This window comes from Lethenteron reissneri, chromosome 19 (genome assembly GCF_015708825.2).
Source record: "Lethenteron reissneri isolate LAM-NWPU_2019-01 chromosome 19, ASM1570882v1, whole genome shotgun sequence".
NCBI lineage: Eukaryota > Metazoa > Chordata > Hyperoartia > Petromyzontiformes > Petromyzontidae > Lethenteron > Lethenteron reissneri.
In genome coordinates this window covers 126,132-147,256 of record NC_083797.1, presented here as the reverse complement: position 1 = coordinate 147,256, position 21,125 = coordinate 126,132, and the positions used below count along the sequence as shown (strand labels likewise).

At 46.4% G+C, this 21,125-nt stretch overlaps 1 protein-coding gene across 1 annotated transcript in view; it reads right to left on the bottom strand.

Moving 5' to 3' along the window:
• Positions 1-19,292, bottom strand: part of LOC133344077 (potassium voltage-gated channel subfamily B member 1-like) — a 106,270-nt gene extending 86,978 nt beyond the window's left edge. Inside the window, exon 1 of the mRNA XM_061554021.1 lies at positions 18,295-19,292. Within this exon, the coding sequence (XP_061410005.1) occupies positions 18,295-18,861 (567 nt within the window). The 5' untranslated portion in view covers positions 18,862-19,292. The remainder of the gene's footprint in view (positions 1-18,294) is intronic.
• Positions 19,293-21,125: the final 1,833 nt, after the last annotated feature.

Sequence of the window (21,125 nt, the reverse complement as noted above, 5' to 3'; positions counted from 1 at the left end):
TTCCCAAAGCGAGGGTTTGTGAGCTGGGTGGTGGTGGAGAGGGTAACAGCCAAGAGGATCATGTCCCCTTGCACGAATCTGAGTTTGTGCCTTTGCAATAATGCGTCGCGAAAGACCAAATCACCACACACGCGCGCCTCTTGATCTCGCCGAATCTCAGACGCTAAGCAGGTTGAGACTGGTTAGTACTTGTATATAAGTTTTCGTGGAATTATCGGAGGGCCAGGAGAGGGCAGTACAGCATACGGGTTAATGAACCCATCTGTTTTGAGCTTTAAGCGTTAACCCCTCTTATGTGTGATGGGGTTTCTCTTGGTTCTTCAGTTTCCTCCCATGTGAAGCCAAACTCCCATGAATGAGACTGTCCAAAAACCGCAATGTAGCAGGATCATCTTCAAAAAGACTGGTTGTGCTGAGTAAATAGAGAGTCTGTCCTTTGTAAATGAAGAGTCTGGTTGTCCTGGGTAAATGAAGAGTCTGGTTGTCCTGGGTAAATAGAGAGTCTGGTTGTCCTGGGTAAATAGAGAGTCTGGTTGTCCTGGTAAATGGAGAGATTGGTTGTCCTGGGTAAATGAAGAGTCTGGTTGTCCTGGGTAAATGAAGCGTCTGGTTGTCCTGGGTAAATGAAGCGTCTGGTTGTCCTGGGTAAATAGAGAGTCTGGTTGTCCTGGGTAAATTAAGAGTCTGGTTGTCCTGGGTAAATATAGAATCTGGTTGTCCTGGGTAAATGAAGCGTCTGGTTGTCCTGGGTAAATGAAGAGTCTGGTTGTCTTGGGTAAATATAGAATCTGGTTGTCCTGGGTAAATGAAGCGTCTGGTTGTCCTGGGTAAATGAAGAGTCTGGTTGTCTTGGGTAAATTAAGAGTTTGGTTGTCCTGGGTAAATAGAGAGTCTGGTTGTCCTGGGTAAATGAAGAGTCTGGTTGTCCTGGGTAAATGAGGCATCTGGTTGTCCTGGGTAAATGAAGCGTCTGGTTGTCCTGGGTAAATGAAGAGTCTGGTTGTCCTGGGTAAATGAAGCGTCTGGTTGTCCTGGGTAAATGAAGAGTCTGGTTGTCTTGGGTAAATTAAGAGTTTGGTTGTCCTGGGTAAATAGAGAGTCTGGTTGTCCTGGGTAAATGAAGAGTCTGGTTGTCCTGGGTAAATGAAGCGTCTGGTTGTCCTGGGTAAATGAAGCGTATGGTTGTCCTGGGTAAATGAAGAGTCTGGTTGTCCTGGGTAAATGAAGCGTCTGGTTATCCTGGGTAAATGAAGCGTCTGGTTGTCCTGGGTAAATGAAGAGTCTGGTTGTCCTGGGTAAATGAAGAGTCTGGTTGTCTTGGGTAAATGAAGCGTCTGGTTGTCCTGGGTAAATTAAGAGTTTGGTTGTCCTGGGTAAATGAAGAGTCTGGTTGTCATGGGTAAATGAAGCGTCTGGTTGTCCTGGGTAAATGAAGCGTCTGGTTGTCCTGGGTAAATAGAGAGTCTGGTTGTCTTGGGTAAATATAGAATCTGGTTGTCCTGGGTAAATGAAGCATCTGGTTGTCCTGGGTAAATGAAGCGTCTGGTTGTCTTGGGTAAATAGAGAATCTGGTTGTCCTGGGTAAATGAAGAGTCTGGTTGCCTTGGGTAAATATAGAATCTGGTTGTCCTGGGTAAATGAAGCGTCTGGTTGTCCTGGGTAAATGAAGCGTCTGGTTGTCTTGGGTAAATAGAGAGTCTGGTTGTCCTGGGTAAATGAAGAGTCTGGTTGTCTTGGGTAAATAGAGAATCTGGTTGTCCTGAGTAAATGAAGAGTCTGGTTGTCTTGGGTAAATATAGAATCTGGTTGTCCTGGGTAAATGAAGCGTCTGGTTGTCCTGGGTAAATGAAGCGTCTGGTTGTCCTGGGTAAATGAAGCGTCTGGTTGTCTTGGGTAAATAGAGAGTCTGGTTGTCCTGGGTAAATGAAGAGTCTGGTTGTCTTGGGTAAATAGAGAATCTGGTTGTCCTGGGTAAATGAAGAGTCTGGTTGTCTTGGGTAAATATAGAATCTGGTTGTCCTGGGTAAATAAAGCGTCTGTCCTGGGTAAATGAAGCGTCTGGTTGTCTTGGGTAAATGAAGAGTCTGGTTGTCTTGGGTAAATAGAGAATCTGGTTGTCCTGGGTAAATAAAGCGTCTGTCCTGGGTAAATGAAGCGTCTGGTTGTCTTGGGTAAATGAAGAGTCTGTTTGTCCTGGGTAAATAAAGCGTCTGTCCTGGGTAAATGAAGCGTCTGGTTGTCCTGGGTAAATAAAGCGTCTGTCCTGGGTAAATGAAGCGTCTGGTTGTCCTGGGTAAATAAAGCGGCTGTCCTGGGTAAATGAAGCGTCTGGTTGTCCTGGGTAAATTAAGTGTTTGGTTGTCCTGGGTAAATAAAGAGTCTGTCCTGGGTAAATGAAGCGTCTGGTTGTCCTTGGTAAATGAAGAGTTTGGTTGTCCTGGGTAAATAAATGGCGATATAACTGAGTGACAGCTCAAGGATGGAATGTGCTCAAGAGACCATCTACCGCAGAGATGGAGCAATTGAATGAGCTCATAATCAGGTGTTGGGTGAATAGTTGCATGAATTGTTGTGTTATGGATGGGGATGGCTTCGGGAGACCTTCATACAGAAGTGCATTGATTATGGCTGTTGATGGTTATTGGGTCTGAGCCCCCCTGGATCATGCCCTGCTCTGGGAATACTGACCAGTGCATAGAGTGCACAGGCAGCAGTGGAGGGCAGGGAGTGGTGAGCAATAGACAACAACAATCCCAGAAAATAGGGAGGTTTGAGCCAATTTACTAAATTTTAACAGGAACGAGCATGTGTATTTATGTAGGGGTGGAGTGGTGGCACAGCGGTTAGCGCACTGTGCTGTGAACACAGCTACCTGAGTTGAATTCGCGACCGCGGCTAACATCAGTGGCAAGTGATATGGGAACTGACCTTGTACCTCCCTTTTTCACCTACTCCTTCCCTAACCTTGACCAACCCCCACGAATCAAATGACTATGATGCAATTGCTTTTGGTTCGAATTTCTATTTGCTTCATTGCTATTCTTTAGTTTCAATATTTTTCCGTTTGGTCATCCAGGTCACTCTTCGAAATTGGACTTTTCCTCGTCTCTTGAGTTGCCACCTGGTTAAACAACGACATTTGACTCGACTTGGCTTGAAAAGGCTACCTAGCAGCGGATTGACAAAGTGGTGAATATTATTAACAAATGCTATGTTTGTTTATAAAGAGAACATTTAAAATGTAATACGCTATCGGCTACTTATGTTAAAACAGCAACACTCAGTGCAGTGACACTCTAGCCGAGGTGGGGGGGGGGGGTGTTAACGTCATATGATGCTGGGATTTATTCTGCGTTGCATCGCCTCGGCTACAGCTCCTCAACGAGGAAGGCACCACTTTAAATCGACTTGATATCTACGGTGTCTCTTCATCAACGCGCCCCAGCCCTTATTTCCTCTCCACTCGTGACACTGCTGAACTAAAGTGGTGGCGGTCAAGTTTCAGCACAGGTGAGGGCAAAGAGATTTTTTTTTATCTAAAATCCTAACATATAACTTGACATTTTGTGCTTGGAGAAGGGCATGAATGTGAAACAATTAGTTGTGTACTGCGCTAAAATGCAATTTCAATTCGTATAGCGTCTAAATGCAACTGCGTGTCAAGATGCTTCACAGAAAATATAAAGGTAATACAGGTGAGCAGGGATCATAATATATCAATACAAACATCAGCAAAAAAAGAAAATTGTAATGAACGTTATGACAGTAAAATACGGACATGAAATACCCATAATAAAAACCCTAAAATGCTTGTCAAATTGCCAAGGCCATTGCCAACTCGACGATTATGCAAGCTCAAAGGCACGTGTGGACATAGGCACGTGTGGACACCGACAACTTGGAGACAGCGCAAGATCAGCTGTCGGCTCAGCCCATCATATCTCTGGAAGATGATACAATAAGTACCGCTCTGTAGGAGATGTCGAGCTTCTCACTGTGAGAGTTCGCAAAGGAAATAACTTCACATGGCAATGTGACATGGAAATGTAATTGGAACTTAATTAAGGCATGTCAAATTTAAAGAAATACCCATTACACCAGGCACATGGATTAACCCATGGCTGATCCGAGTCAAGTTCATCACGACCCTAGCGAGCACTCGCGATGGACTCTGCAGGCATTTGAAGATACCAGCGGAAAATGTACCAAGTGGTGACTTAGCCAATCAAAGTCGAGTGTGGTACTGGACGTGTGCGGGGAAGGCGGCCTCGTTCTGTAAAGAGTGTGATGAGGCGCAGTTGAGCGCACTAGCTGCGTGTTCTGGATAATCTACGCAGGAGGATAAACCCCCTAATCCGCGACCCCCCCCCCCCCCAATCAGCACGCACAGCTGCACACGCAAGCGGAGCCTATAGACAAAAATTACACTTCACTCGGGTTACCCCCCACGCCACGTCCATACCCAATTATGCACGTCCGTGGGGTATTGGTATAATTCATATATACAGAAACATACGATCGTATACACATACGGGGCACATACATTTCCGCACGCACTATGTACGTATACATATGTTAATACATGTACTGTAAATACGTATACACACACTGACATATGTTTGCACATAGCAATAATCGCTTTAATATACAGCCATATAAATATAGCAATGCACTCAGGCGGTTGGTGTGGCTCGAACCTTGCCCGAGTGGCCGTTCCCTCCCCACTGTCGATGTTTACTCACCGCCACGCACGGCACCCGGTCATTGTTTCAGGACCTCGCCCAGCAGTGGGGTGACAACAGCGCTGTACATGTGCACTTTTTTATTTCACATTATGTATACAATTCCGTTTTAAATCCAATTAGAGCATTCCAGACGCCAGCCTGCAGATAACCAGGTGAATTAGCATTTACAGAGCGCAAGCAGGGATATGGGGACACCTTGGGCGCCGCTTGAGTGGAGGAAGTGCTTTTGTTTGTTACGTGGAGTAACGGATACGCGAGGGAGGTGTGTTGCTTGCTTATCTATCTTGCTGATTGAAAGTCAGAGCTGTGCGTGTACTTGGACGTGCACGCGCCCTGCAACATCACTTCCCGTCCCCGACTCAACCCCCACCACCCCAACCCTCGCTTTAGTTGATGGCTGAATTCTGCTGGTCCGTCACCTCGCACGTTTCAGTAGAGATGTGGTGCGGTGGTTAGCGCATGGCGCTACGAATCCCGGTACCTGAGTGCGATTAATTTTATTCCCTAGCACGGCTAGCATCAGTGGAGAGAAATCTGAACTGGTCTTGGGCCTCTTCCAGGTCGACTGAGCCTCGCACGAATACCCATTGGGGAATGCACGTGCGTGAGGTGTGTGTGTAAGAAGGTGTTGGAGACACTTCTGCAGAACCTGGAATGCATTCCTAAAGGATGGCACCTTGCTCTCAGCCCCCAAAAAACAAAGCACCTGCCTGGGCATTGTGTGTTATCGAATGCTCCACCCCCTCCACTCCTCATGTGTGATGGGGCAGTTATGGAGAGAGTGGAGCAGTTTCCATACCTCCGCAATGTGCTTATGACCAACTCCAGTTTGGCAGCGGAAATTTCACTCCGAATCATTTGAGTGGCATTGTCTTTTTATCAGCCTCGTGACGCGGTAATGGAAGCTACCTGGGCGATCACTCCATACGAAACTCCAACTCTCGGCCACAGTTGTGCCCTCCCTTATCTATGCTTGCAAACGTACAGCCCTTTAAAGGAACATCTGCGCCGGTTTGCAACCTTCAGGCTCGCCTCCCTACTATCCATCCTGGGTTTCACGAGGGTAAATTTTGTGAGGTCACAGATCCTTGAGAAATCCGGACACAAGTGACCTTCTTTGTTCCCTCGATTGAAACGCACCCTAAAAGGAAATATATTGCAGGATATGCCCAACCATTATCCAAAATGCAACTCAACCTGAAAGCCATTCCGAAAGAAGAAGACCAGAGATGCTTCGACAAATGGCAGGACTGCTGGAATCGCTATCGTGTTCGAACAGGAGGAAAGTACTTTGAAGGATATACACTTGATTAGGTATGTTGTTCTTAAGGTTTGTTTCGATAAAAGAAGTGCTGGTACTTTTTGATCAACCCTCGTATGTACAGAATATGCACGTGGATGTATATGTTTGTGTAACGCCATGAACTTACCTGCACTAGCGGACATACGTCAGTAGGGGGTGATATGTGGGCCACCGAGGTTCCCCAGACCCCAAGAGGGGGGCTGGGGGAATATTCTAGGATCCCCTGGAACACTCTGGAAGGGAGGCGTGGCCAGGGGCGGAGAGACCCTAGGAGGTGTATAAAAGCCGGACCCATGCACGGGTTCGGCAGTCGTCCTCAAGCCGAAGACTGAAGACCGGGCTTCGAGTAAGGACCCTGGGACCCCCAGACCCGCTGTCCTTCTAAGGGCCGGGACTGAGGTGGGACAGTGGTCGGACCCTGGGTACCCCCAGACACGACGTCCTTGTAAGGGCCGGGACGAAGTGGACCAGTGGCCGGGACCCGAGGACCTTGGCTGGGTCGGGTGAGGATAGCCTCCCCTAGGGCCCCGAGCCGGAGGGTTGAATGTAGAGTGGTCCCCAGTGTTCGGAGGCACGATAGCCCGGAGGCCATACCTCCCCAGGTAGCAGGTGTAAGGGGCCGCTACCCCTTTGTAGTAGGGGCCTTGTATTGAGTTATTTGTTAAATTAAACTGTTGCCTCAAGTACCAGCTCTCCCTCGTCTTTGGGCTCACTACATTTGTATTGCATGTGTATGGTGCCAGGCTTTCATTAAAAACATTCAGGGTTCGATTTCCGACCAGAGATAACAGCGGTATGTGAACCTGTCCGATGGCATGCCCCTCCCTTGGGTCTGCTCAGCCTGAATAAGAGTAGCTGTAAAAGAGCATAAGCATCAACACTGGGGAGACAAAGTCGGTTGGTGTGGTGTCTTCCACACCACTCCATCGTACGCCGTGTCGACCAGTGAACCTTAATAGGTGTTCGCTACCAGCATTTGCCCCAGCAGACAATACATTCTCTCTTTGAAATCACCCCATTCCATAACCCACTCGGGCCCCCCAGTTAGTGTAGGAGGTGGAGGGGGGCGAGATAGGGGATCTCGACAGATGCATGGCTTGAGGGTCACCGCGGTCCCAAAGAAACCGTGTCTCAAGTGCATGCCCACCGGAATGATAACAACGCGAGCGCCATGGACGCCGGACTCCTCGCGAACCCCTCCCCTCGCACCCCGCACCACCCCCCTCGCACCCTCCCTTGGCCTCTCCCCTTTTGGTTTTAAAGTTGAGGCACGAAGCAATGCTGCATCGCTTACAACCACCCCGCGCGCAATGCATAGCAATACAATGGCCCTTTATTTAACTGTGTAATATCCCATTGGGGTCAACTATCTGCAAGGTCCTTAACCAGAAGAGATACATGAGAATTATGTAAATGCAAGGCACTTCATCTAATCAGTTGGTGTTCTTAATTAATTACTTACAAGGCCCTTTATTTAACCAGGTTATGTTTCATGGGCATTCAAAATCTACAGTCATTTACCCAGACGAGAGCTTGCTAATTTTTAGTTTGTCCTTTGTCAGAGACCTGGAAAATTGGGAAACTATAATTAAGATTATTACTGTTACTCTCATGTGTTATTCCAAAGTAATAGTCATAATCACGAACTCAGATCTCTCTTGACCTTGACAAAGACGTAAAGTCTCAGTGGGTTACCGCCTGATAAAAAAAAGTATTTAGTGTACTGCGTAATGAAACCAGTAACCCAAGTAGCATTCCTGGCCATGGTTGACATCAATGGCGAGTGATTCCTGGAATGGTTCTGCTTCCACACATTCACCGAACCTACCCAGTGTGGTGAACGATGATCAAGCAGTCTCCATAACCGATAACGTGTAGGGAGGCCTTCCAACAGTAGATTGACAAAGCACAGTAATTTATTATTGCTAATTTAAAACGAATGCCATCGATATTCAACTTTTTATATAAACTGCTATTATAAATAAACATTTTGGTTGTATACGGGTGTTATGAAGGTGTGTAAGCTAAATGTATCTGTCCTACATTTGGAGAATTGTGGATGAAATGTAAAGGTGACAAATTATCTGCCAGGGGAAAGCATGGCAGAGACCGCTTAGGACACTTGGCTGCGTCCCAACCTCTGTCTGCTTATCAGATTTTGCCAAATTCACGCAAACCTGATTAGATTTACCCCCCAACCTCACTCCTACCCTACCCCACCTATCTTACGTCTCCTCCCTTATGTCTCCAAATCCTGTGTCCTGATCCTCCTCCTCGTCTCAAGATCCTCTTCTGCCTCCTGATCCTCCCCCTTCCTGTCTTCTCCACCCTCCTCCCTCCTCCCTCCTCTCTCCCGATCCTCCTGTCCCCTGTCTCATCTCTCCTATCTGTACTCTCCCTCGTGTGTCCGGTTACTCTGTTGTCTCCTGATTCTCCAATTTCATGATTACCGGTCCTCTAATCATTTTAACTGTGCGGCCCAACTGTCAACTGTGATGAATGTTAATTCTCGTCGGTGTTTGTTGTATGACTTCATCACCCACTTTACAACAGTGGGACAAACTGCCCGGGGAATGCTAATCTGGCCCCGTGTCTGCTCATACATTGTCCGAATCAACGAAAGCGTCCTTGAGTATTTAGTTATCCATCCCCATATCCCCCAATCCCCCTCTGCCATCACCAAACCCACATATTAATATTTTTCTGGCCGCACTTATGTGTCAAGTCACAATTTAAAAAAATCTCACCTCTTTTAATGCATTGTGTGATTGAACAACCGAAGCTCTTTACCAATCCGTTGCTGGATGAAGGCCTCCCCAAGCTGTGTCGGTATGGGGGTTATTTACCCAGACTTCGCCACGCTGATCAGTGTGCGCTGTAAAGTTAACCAACACATATACAATGAGACCCTATGGCCTAATCCCTCATCAGCATCAGGAATTCCTGTTTGTGGAAGACATTAATCTTCATAGACAAATGCTTTTAGGGTTAAGGTTGGGTTAGGGATAGGGTTGGGGTGGAGTTTGGTTTATGGCTATTATTAGTGTTGGGGTTATAATGTTCATGTTTAATGATAAAGTTGGGATAAGGGTCAAGGCCACCTATTGTCTGCAGCAGTGTTTTGTTTCAGAGCAGCAGTACTCTCAGTCCAGGGCACTCAATATAGTTGTAAAGGTGAGACGGTGGCTTTATACACGCACCTCCGATTAGCACGGTTCGATACGTACGGTTCAACTTCCATACATATGGAGGCAGGGATTAGTGGATCATACTGAGATCTGTGTGAAACTTCCAAACCTGCTGGGCTGTGATCAGTGGCGCATCACGATTGGCACATGGTTGATATCGATCCTGTTGCATAGAAAGAAATGGGGGCCCCTGTCCAATTTATCTCGTCTTTGTAGCTTGGCAACGAATTCCCTTGGGCCCGTGGGCCCTGGTGCAGTAGCACTGCCTGCACACTCGACAACTTCACTGGTGGGTGTGAGGTGCGCAGGAGATGGCAGCACCAGTAATTGTGTTCGGGAAACCATCTGTCGAGCTGGCTTTCGCATTTTATCCCCTCGTGTACGGAGTGGGTATTCTCAGGGAACTCTAGTTCCCTCTCTTGAAAATCTGTCTTTCGACTCAGTAAGGCTCCTCTGCATGCACGAATGCCGTTTTTGTGCCATCAACAGTCTTGCTGAGATGCCGACGCTTTCGTTGGCTGCCTCCCTTGCTGACGTGCAATTCCTCAGCCTGTCTGATTCGAGCCGCTTGCCTTCTCGTGTTTTTGCTGCTCATCTCCTGCCTGGTCCATGTTCCACCAGCCCTGCTCGTGGTTTCGCTCAGTGGCCCCCTGTGTCTTCCCTTGCTGGCGCTCCCTCCTTTGGCTGCCCCTGTGTTGCTCGTCTGAACCACCAGCCATCAACTTTACTTGAGATGGGTCCTGCACAAGCTAACTTACTTTTTTTGACGGTCTCTCATCCACGTGTTCCTCTTTTTGTCTCTCAATGTTCATCTCTCCATGCTTCTTTGCCAACTTGTGAGCTTTGTTCCATCTGACGTGTGTTTAGAATCGTCAATGGAACGATACTTAAATTTCCTCTAATTGTAACTTCAAGACTAAATTGGATCAACGTTTTGATTTACAGTTTCATGCCGATTTTTAAGCTCACAAAAGACATGCATCAAATCGCTTGTTTTTTTATACATATTTTTTGCTACGTACACGTTGTGTATGGTTGTTGGCATATAAGTAGAGGTGCTGCTTGAACTGCACAGGAGGGGTGCGTGGGGGTAGCCCCTATACCCCACACCCCCCTAATTATGAAGTGACGTGTCAACCTGAACATGGGCAGTGCGTGGATTTATGGGTTCGAATCTTTGTTGATTCTTCCTCCACATCCGTTACTGGGATCTTTATCGGTCGGGCAAATCCAGAGCATGACTTGTGTAACCCTCCTCGTTGGCTTTGCAAGGTCAGTGACATTTGTGAATGTACGTGCACTGCCATTTTGATAATCCACTGCTGGATGAGGGCCTACCCAAAACATTGCCGGTTGAGACAGTTCTTTTATGGCGGTAGGGGAGGAACCATAGACGTGAGAACATCTAAATACAGTACATTATCACAATGGATTTTGCTGCACTGCCCCTCTGCTGCCCACAATGCGAAAAAGCCCTGCAAACAGCCTGGCACGCAATCACGATACAGACGGAACCCTGAGAAGCTAAGGAGAGCGGGTGCATTTTAATACATAATTAATGTTTCATTAATTAATTTCTGCTTCCTAAATCCTGGTTTTTATTAAAATGTACAGAGTATTGTTTTATATCTTTCCCACAATTATATTAAATGTAAGCTCTCATGATATGAATACATTTATGTTCTTACAGTACGTAGTGCACCACTGTCAGAGAACAGCCCTGTTCTCCTATAGACTTCAATAATCCTCTGAATCGACATTAGGAGAACAATTTATATGCCACGCAACGTGTTAATCACGTATCGATCAATGCGATGTGTACTGTAATATAGCCAAATAAAGCAACACGCGAAAAGTAACGTGATGGAGTTTTATGCTGTAATTTTTGGATGACCCTGGCTGAGACCATCAACTGGGTACACTTGAGAACCCGGCTTAATCAGCAGCAGCTGACACCCAGTTTCAAACCGAGGATTCTCCACGGTGCTTGGTTAGCGTCCCTGACTCCTGAGCCACCCGGCCACACAATAACAGGTGGACATTGCCTTGCGTGTATTGATCATATCCTTGTATTTCATTACAGCCCCCCCCCCCCACCGAGCCCACTGAGCCCCCAAAAGCAATCACTGACCTTGCGGGGGGGGGGCGAGTGACACTACCTGCAGACGTCACCACTAATCTTGTTCCGTAAGTTTGAATCGCTCTCTGATCCCATCTTTATCTGCTCTTTGCACAGAGCACGCTGGAAAAGTCTGTGTGCTGCTCGTAACACATTCCCCTCACTGTAAAGGATATATAGCGGATCTTTGCATGTTTGAGTATTATGTGACTACCTGTCGTGGTGTGTAAAAATAAGCCCTACGGAAAAAAGGCGTCCGGGCGGAGTACCGGCTACACCGCCCCTGCGTGCACCGTCTTCGCATTTAATAGGTGCTCGCTAATAGCCTGTTAACGTCTATACCCGTTATCTTTGTATTTGAAGGTATGCGTATGTGTGCGAGTGGTGGTGAAGTGGTTAGCGCACTGTGCTACGTACCCAGCTACCTGAGTTTGATTTACAGCCGCGGCTGACATCTGTTGTGAGTGGTATCAGAACCTGTTCTGCGCCTCCCCTATTTCGACTCAGCCTTAAACCAATAACTGGTGCTATATGTAAACATACATCACTGAGGAGACAAAGGCTGCTCGCTCTCAAGGGCCTGCGTCACATCGTAGCAAGATCTGAAATTGCTGCAACCCTCAAAAACGCTAAGCTGCCAGCTAACAACATCAGCAAAGATGAGCGTTTTGAATTATCTCAATTAAAAAAGAGGGATGACATTGTGATCCTCTCAGCCGACAAGGGTAATGCCACTGACATCATGGATAAAATAGAATATAACAACTAAATTCAAGAACTACTCAACGATGGCAGCTATGCAAAAATAAAAAGAGACCCCACCAACAGCCTCGTCATAAAAAAACCAACAAAATCATTTCTGATTCAACCGCGTTAATTGATCAAACCAAACAGTTGCCATTGAAACCTTCTGCTGCCAGGCCACCAAGATTATATGGCTTACCAAAGATACATAAAGAAGATACACCGCTCCGTCCCATTGTCTCTACTATCAACTCCCCCACCTACAAACTGGCTCGTTTTTTGTCTGTAATCCTGCGGCCTTTCACTGGAAAAACCACCTCTGCGGTACTAAACTCTACTCAGTTGGTATCGACAATCAAGGGTATTTCCCTGTCCCCAGACGACCTGTTTGTCAGTTTTGATATGGTTTTCTTATTCACCAAAGTTCCTGTACCTGACACCATCGCAATCATTGAAGACTTGGCTCATCAAGGAGTGAACACTGAGGTCTCCCCCCCCTGGTGAGACACTGCTTAACCAATACATACTTCACCTGGAATGGAACTTTCTACAAACGAACTGAGGGCACCCCAATGGGCTCTCCCCTTACTCCGGTTGTAGCCAACGTTTTCATGGAGAAATTTGAGACTGACACCATCCAAACTGCCACTCTACGCCCGACCTTATGGAAGAGGTATGTGGATAACACTTTTGTCATCTGGCCACATGGCCGGCCTGCTCTAGACCAATTCCTCGACCACATCAATTCCATACACCCAGCCATCAGATTCACCATGGAAGTCGAAAAAGATGGCAAGCTACCTTTTTTGGATGTCCTAATAAAAAAATATTAAAAAATACTTTTTTTTTAAACACGCTTTAATGAAATGTACTGTCCGAGCTGCCCCTCCCCCTGCCCCCTTTCCCCATCGCCCCTCCCCTCCTTCCACATCCCCCACCCCTGGGCATGGCTCCCCAAGACTTGCCGTGACGTAAGGGACCGTGGTGATTTTTAGGCAACGTCAGTTGAGCGTGGACAATTAGAGTCGTTAAAAAGATTGTTTAATATATATATTATTTTTAATGATAGAATATAGTATTGTCATCAGTATGACATACCTATACGAAGTTTGTAGTCGATAGCACATTTGGGAAGTGTGTAAAATTTGAGCTACAGGATTTCTTTTTTGAGGATACAACAGATGAAGTGAGTTAAATAAAAGCGTGTAAAAAGAGACCTGATGGTTCATTGAGCCACTCTGTCTACAGGAAAGCTGCCCATATGGATGCTTACCTAAACCCGGATTCCAACCACCATCCATCCCAGAAGATTCCCTCATCAAGACTCTACACCATAGAGCCCAATGCATCTCCGACCAGAGCCCAATGCATCTACGACAAGGTTACTTCGACTACACAATCCGCAAAGCCTTCACTCCAACCATGAAGAAGGATCCTCTTGAGGAGCCATTCAAAACCATGACCTTACCATACATTGCCGGGGTCACAAAACATCTCCAAAATCCTGAATAAACACAAGTTCCAGGTCCGATTCAACACAGTACATAAAATCCGTGATCTGGTCCCGTCTGTAAAATATGTGATTCCAGACATACAGTACCTTGGCGTCTACAAACTAAGTTGCCTCTGTGGTAGCAGTTACATTGGAGAAACCAAACGACATGTCTCGGACCGCATCCGTGAACACAAAGCAGACTTGAAACACGGTAGGACCAACACCTCAGCCGTGGCAGACCATTACAATTCAGTGGGCTCACATGACATTGACTTCTCCAAGACGGAGGTTCTCTGCAAGCCATCCGGCTACCATGAGAGATTTATTCATGAGGCCATCCACATATACAAACACAAAGACAATTTCAACCGAGAAGATGGATTCTGGCTCAGCAATCATTGGAAGGACGTGATACACTATTTCGGGTCTTGATTGATTGTGTTCACGTTTACGGTGACTTTCAGACCGCATTCCATTCACTGGCATTGACGATATAGCTTTTGTATTCTCTTTGTAGTGACATAAGAAGGGAGGGGCTGCTGGGGGCTCTGGGATCCCAGGCGAGTCCAGACGCTTAAGCCTTTGGGCGCCAGGCGCTGGGTTCCCAGGGGGTCCAGACGCTTAAGCCTCTGGGCGCCAGGCGTTGAGTTCCCAGGCGCTTAATCCCCTGGGCGCCGCCAACGGGGGGGGGCTGTGTGTGCTCTGTGGGATGTCTGGTGGCGCACACGGCCCCACCCCTCGTTGGACCAGGCATAAAAGGAGAGCTCCCTGGACGATCGGGGCCCAGTTGTAACTCACGACCCAAGACCCACGACCAGCCATCTGAAGACCCTGGGATGCTGTGAGAGCCAGCGCTGGGACTCTGGAACTCCCGACTCTACGACCTTGTGAGGGCGAGTCCGGAGCGTAGCCAGAGTAGAGTAGCTAGGCTGTGTACCTAGGCTGTAACAGACTATCAGGACTGTTGGAGAGTTGGACTGTTGGGAGTGTTGTATCGTAATAAAGAAGTTACGTCTACAAGTGTCTCCGGAACCCGTTACATCTTCACAGATCGGAGTCTTTGCTCCGCTGCAAGTTTCCTGCTACCACTCTCCCACTGACATATTCCTTTGCTTCCTCTTAGTACCTTTCATGCGACGTTCAATAGTATGGTGTATAGTAGATTGTATAATAATCAATTGTATAATAGTGTAATGTTTAATATAATGTTTAAGGTAATATATAGTAATTGTGTAGTGAATGTACAGCAGTGTGGTATACAGTAGGGTTTGTAGAATAATACATAGTGTAATATTACAATGTATAGTCTAAGGTAGGGGTTTGTCTATGGCAGTGTATAGTTGTTTGATGTATAAAAAAGTTTAGTTGGAGGCATATGAATATAATGCATAATGTTAGAGCTTGGTGTTGTGTATACGATATTATACAGTGTAGTTTAGATTTTAAGGTATAATATTGTCATGTATAGTGGTCTAGTTTATAGCATAGTTGTAACGCAACACTGGACAGTGTAGCGCACTGTGGCTATTTCTCGCTCTCTCCCCCCTCCTCCGTTCCGAGCATAGATGGACTCGTCTGTCTGAACAACGCGAATCGCTGTCCGTGGTGCTCACGTTAAGGAAAAAACCGCCACTTATTTTTTCGACATAGAAGTGTAATGTATAATGACTTATTGTTAGTAGCTCAGCTTATTGGAGAGTATATTGAGTACATTGATTATATTGATGTAGTTTATATTTAGTTTTTCACATCGGTTTATTGTATGGTCGTAGGGTATTTGCAGTTCTTTAGAAACTCCTTTTTGTTTTCCACATAATGCACTAGCTTGATACGCGGTGGTTTGGCTGCTGCAGTTCTTTATTATTAAAATTTCCCTTCCTTATTACTGCTAATGCTACATAATTTACGAGCATAATATGACTTTGATACCCCGCACCGCCTAAATATTCCACAATGAGTGACTAACCCCATATCTGCATTGGTCATCAACATGCTAAATTCCTCTGTTGATATGTAAACTTCGTTGTCAAGGCGCTCTCCTCCTCTAACCCAGCTTAAAATACACTGCCAAGCTTAGCAGTGTTCATTAGGACGCTGTCTTTCCGACAGCTCTGTTCTTCACCTGAGGATGGCTGCTTACGCATGCTCCATTTACATCAGGGACAGGCCCGGTCCTCGTTTACACGTGACTGTGAGTAACTCAGCCCAGAGGCCAACCAGAGAAAAACCATGTGCGCGGATCTGGTTATTCTGGACGAAGACCCGAGTCGCCCGCAGCATCAATCTGAGACACCCAACCCCTCAATAAGGGCTTATTCATTCTAGATTTGAAGCTTTCGTGACTGCAAGGATTCATACTCTTAGTTCTTTCGGTAAAGTCACGTAGGTAAAAAATGAAATTAAAATTTATAAAAAAAATACAAGTTAAGGGGGAGGAGGGGGGGGGCTTATCAGAATGTGGTATCCAATGAATGGAACGTATCGGGAGGGGGGGCGGGGCTAAAAGAGAGCACGAGGTGCTCGTAGGCGTCGACGTGGACGTGTTTGTGCGCAAGTCCCTGTTGGTGCACATGATAATGTATTGGAAGGGGGGGCGGGGCTAAAAGAGAGCACGGGGTGCACGTGTACGTGGACATACCTGTGCACAAGCACCTGTTAGTGCACATGATAGAAGAGAACGAAAATGTGCATGTTTATACCAGTGTTGGCTGACAATAAAGAGAGTACTGTTAAACGCTGGGGATGTTAACACTCGGTAAAGTAAAAAAGTGTCTGTGAGATAAGATGGTCCAAAAATGTGTAGTTAAATCTTTTTTGCATGGTTAATAACATCTTTCCAATGATTACTAAGTTTGTACCCATCATCACGGTTGATATTATGTCTGTGTTTGTATATCTGAATGGCTTCGTGTACAAACCTTTGATGGTAGCCAGAGGGTTTGCAGAGCACTTTGGTCTCGGAAAAAACAATATCATGAGAGCCCACCGCGTTGTAGCAATGATCGGCAACGGCGGAAGACTCAATTTTTGCCATGTTTCAAATCTGACTTGTGCTCGCGGACACGATCAGAGACATGACGTTTCGTTTCCCCAATGTAACAGTCACCACAGCTGCAACTCAGTTTATAGACTCCAGGGTATTGCAAGTCAGGGATGACATCCTTCACAGATAGAATTAGATCACGGATTTTATGTACTGTACTGAATCGCACTTGGATCTTATGTTTGTTTAGAATTTTGGAGATATTTTTGGTCACGCCTGCTATGTATGGCAACGTGATAGTTTTGATCGGCGTTTCAAGTGGCTGTTTCTGTATGGTGGGAGAAACAGCTTGGCGGATGGTGCGTTCTCGAGTATCCGTTCATCCTGAGGGCCCGATGTACATGTCTTAATTCACTGGCCAGGTGGTGTTGGTCAGAAATTCCATGAGCTCTGTGGTATAGCGTTTTTATGAGAGAATTCTTTTGAGATGGGTGGTGGTGGGAATCCGGTTTCAAGTAGGAATCTGTGTGGGTGGCTTTCCTGTAGACAGAATGTCCCAATGATCCGTCAGATCTCCTCTCAAACAGAATATCTAAGAATGGTAGTTTGCCATCTTTCTCCACTTCCATGGTGAATCTGATGGATGGGTGTCTGGAATTGATGTGATCCAAGAAGTTGTTCAATGCTGGGAGGCCATGTGGCCAAATGACGAAAGTGTCATCCACATACCTCTTCCACAGGGAAGGACGCAGGGTAGATGTCTGGATGGCGTCTGACTCAAGCTTTTCCATGAACATGTTGGCTATCACTGGTGCCAAGGGGGAGCCCATAGGGGTACCCTCATTCTGTTTGTAGAAAGTGCCATTCCAGGTAAAATAAGTGTTGGTGAGGCAATGCCTAACCAGCGCAGGTACATCCGAATTCAATCCATGTTGGACCAAGTCCTCAATTATTGTTAGGGTGTCAGGCACTGGAACTTTGGTAAACAGAGATACTACATCAAAACTTAGTCTCTATGGTCAAGGAGATGGTACTATCTCCTGATGATATCCTCGTCAGTTTTTTTTAAGAGCTTGCATCTTGGAATCCCTGCCTCACTTGATGCAGCAAATCTGACTGTGACGGTCCCACCTGATGACGGAGACTTGTGTTGCCTCTGAAACGTCGTGATTTTTTTATTTATTTAATTTTTTACCTATGTGACTTTACCGAAAGAACTAAGAGTAGGGCTCATTCACACCAACGACCAATAATAATACAAAACAATAATTGTGTATGGTGCTTAAATAACTCAACAAATTATATCTCATCTCAAACATTCAAAGGGCACCTACAGTAGCAGCTGTTTGTTTGTGACTCAAGGCAAATACATTTTGGTGAATTGGTTTATGGTGTAATTGTTTTAATTTGGCAATTTGGACCACGATGTCAGCTCACAAAGGTCTAGTAATTTACAATGACGTTAGTAGATATTTGAGATCCACTGTGAAGCAGATGGTTATAACTGTGGGTGACAGGGTGGCCTGTCAAAATCAAACCGTGAACCTCTTCAATAAAGGGAGAACTTGCTCGCATTGGGCCATGTCACCATACTGATTCAAATCATGACCAAGAGTTACCCACGTCCTCAGTCCCCCACACCTTCGATCAGAATTGCACCGAGTCATGCACACTCCTTTCTCTACCCTCCACCTCCCAGGGAGGGAGCGTGCCTCACCTTGGCCGCCACAGAAGAATTGGGCTTCTCCAGGAGATCCCAGAGCTTCTTGCGCTTTTCCGCGCAGCATGTGGCGTCGAACTCTTCGGCCTCGCGCTCACGGGCACTCTCTGCCTCCCTCCGCAGCTCCTCATTCATCTGCTCCTTCTTCTGGTGGTACCTCGCCTGGCAGCAAGACTCCAGGTAGATCTCATCGATGCCCCAGTAGTCAAGCTCCTGGCTGAATGACAACGCGCACATCTCCTCCATCATGTGCAACTTGCCAGTGCGGTAGAAGTTTAGGATGGAGGAAAAGGCCCCCGGGTGCCTGTCGAAGAAGTATTCGTTGTCTGCGAGGCTGTAGTCATCGCACAGTTCCATGACGGTGTCGTGCGCATTCGTGTCACGTAAGCGGCCGAGCCTTGTGCGGGGCAGCCGCTCGAGGGTCCGCCACAGCACCTCATGGGTGAGGCCTCCCACATTGAGGCGAACTCGCCGGGAGTTACCTTTGCTCTGTGCAATGTCCAGAGGTTCTGGTGGCAAAGACTGCGTGGAGGAGGAAGCCTGTCTGTTGAGTCCGGACGTCATCTTTTCTTCTTCCTCTTAGGTGTCTTCAACTTGATGCCTCGTTTGTCTTGCTCGGAGTGAGTTCGTGGTCGTGGTCTTTTCGTTTTTGTTCGTTGAGATGGTGTTAGTTTTTGGTGGCCTTGAGTTTAATCACGAGATTGATGGACAAGACGAACTGATGACAACCCTGTCCTCCTCTTCTCTCTGTCCTCTTCCCAACACAACAGAAATTTCCTCTGTTCTCCACGTCAAGATAAGTTCGCTCTCCGTGGTCACCGCTTGCATCGGAAATCCACGCAAAGGCTCATATCCACCAGTCCACATGGCCCATTATGATGTGTACTCATATTACTCTTGTTATTATTGGCTGTTGTGGTAATTGTAGTAACAGTTGTTATTTGTGTAGTTGTGTCACTCCACACTTGCCATAAATTTCCCCTCGTCTTTGTCTTTGATCCTAGACGAGGTGGAAAACAGAGACACATCGTCATCGAATGATGATTAACATGTACATGCGACAGTTTTATTCAGTCGACAGTGAGGTTGAGACCCAGTTCAGCTTTGGGGGAGGGGTGGGCGCAGGGATGAAGAGCATTCGGTGTGGGGATGTCCTTTCCCAACAAGTCTCTCCCCCCCCCCCCCCACCAAGGAGTGCACAATATACTTTGTGGTGGGGGGGGGGGTGTCATCCATGCCCAAAGCTGCGAGTGGGATGAGACTAAGAGGGGACCTTAATGGTCAGGATTTGGCAATTGTGCAAGGACGGAAGTGATGGCGAGGTAAGTGGCATTATCAGTATTGACGGTAACGTCCTCTTTAACATGAACTCGTCATCTTGCCTTGCTCAGCGACAGTGGTAAAAAGAAGATCGAGAAAATAAGACATCATGCAAACACAGCCGATTACACACTTGGGTAATTTTTCAGGGTTGTTGACCAGCGTGGTGAAGGATGGTCAACCACCCCCATAACCCACACGAAGTGGAGAGGCCTTCATCCCAGCAGTTGCTTGACAAATGGCTGCCACAAAATCTATGAGAGGCAGGAAGTCGTGACAAAGTGGTTCAGGACCCCCAATTTACCAACCCACAATGACTATCGTGGTGAATTATGGTCAAATGGAACCCCCAATTCTGATACGTGGATTGGGGAGGCTTGTGAATTAATATTACTGCTATTCGCATGAGCGGAGTGGGAGGGGGGATTGAACCTTACTGTGTAAGCGTAGAGGGTGGATATTGTTAATGGTATTATCCCCATTAGCCAGTCACCCCCGTTGACTCTCGCAATCCCCGGCAGAGTGGGGACGTCACACAATAGGAGGGTCATGAAATCAACGGCTACAGTAGCACGGAGCGAAGTGGGTTTTAATTAAGCCGGGTTCTCAAGTGTCGTGTAAGTTGTTGGTCTTGTCCCTGTTATCAATGGGTTGCATGCTCAAAGGCTTACACATAGACCCGCAACCTCACATTGAATAGAAAACATACAAGGTTTAACTCATCGATTTACACAAATATGCTTACTCAAATAGAGACTTGTGGACTTACGTCTATATCAATAGACTCGCATGGACTTAACTAAGCTTTGAATAAACCCGAGTTCTCAAGTGTAGCGAGTTGGTAGCTTTCAGCCCGGTCATGCCATGTGACCAACATTTCTCAATAGCAGGGTATCTGGGAAAGTGCTGCTCCCTACTGTGTGGAAAAGAGGTCTATATACTTGCTTAGAGACCAAAATACGCACTTAGAGACCCATAGATTTACATACAGACCCATACACGTATATAGAGATTTGTAGACTAAATAGAGACCCAGATATTCGCACAAAAAACAATGAATGTACGACTGAGTTGTGATTAAACTTGGTTCTCAAGTGTAAAGAGTTGATCATCTCTGTCTGGTTAACAATGAACTTAGCATAGCCTTTTTCTTTTTCACTTGTTTTGGGCTTATTACAGATCTCACAATTATACATTTTAAAAAAAATACATTTGAGAAGCATTTCTAAAGTAGGACATGTTAGAATTTGGAGCCACCCTTGGGTGGATGAAAGGCAATTAAAGGGACTCCTAACTAAGACCTTTGCCGTGTTCTTGCAGAAGCCGTTCTCTAACACACGGGGTGATGTTACACTGCAGTCCACGAGAGTTCCCGATAGATTAATCTCATGACACAATTTTGGAAATTATCATCATCATTCGGCCAAGTGGCTCAGGTAGAGCAAGCAGCTCACAATCAGAAGATTGCGAGTTTAAATAGAGTACCACTTTGTAGAAAAATCAACAGT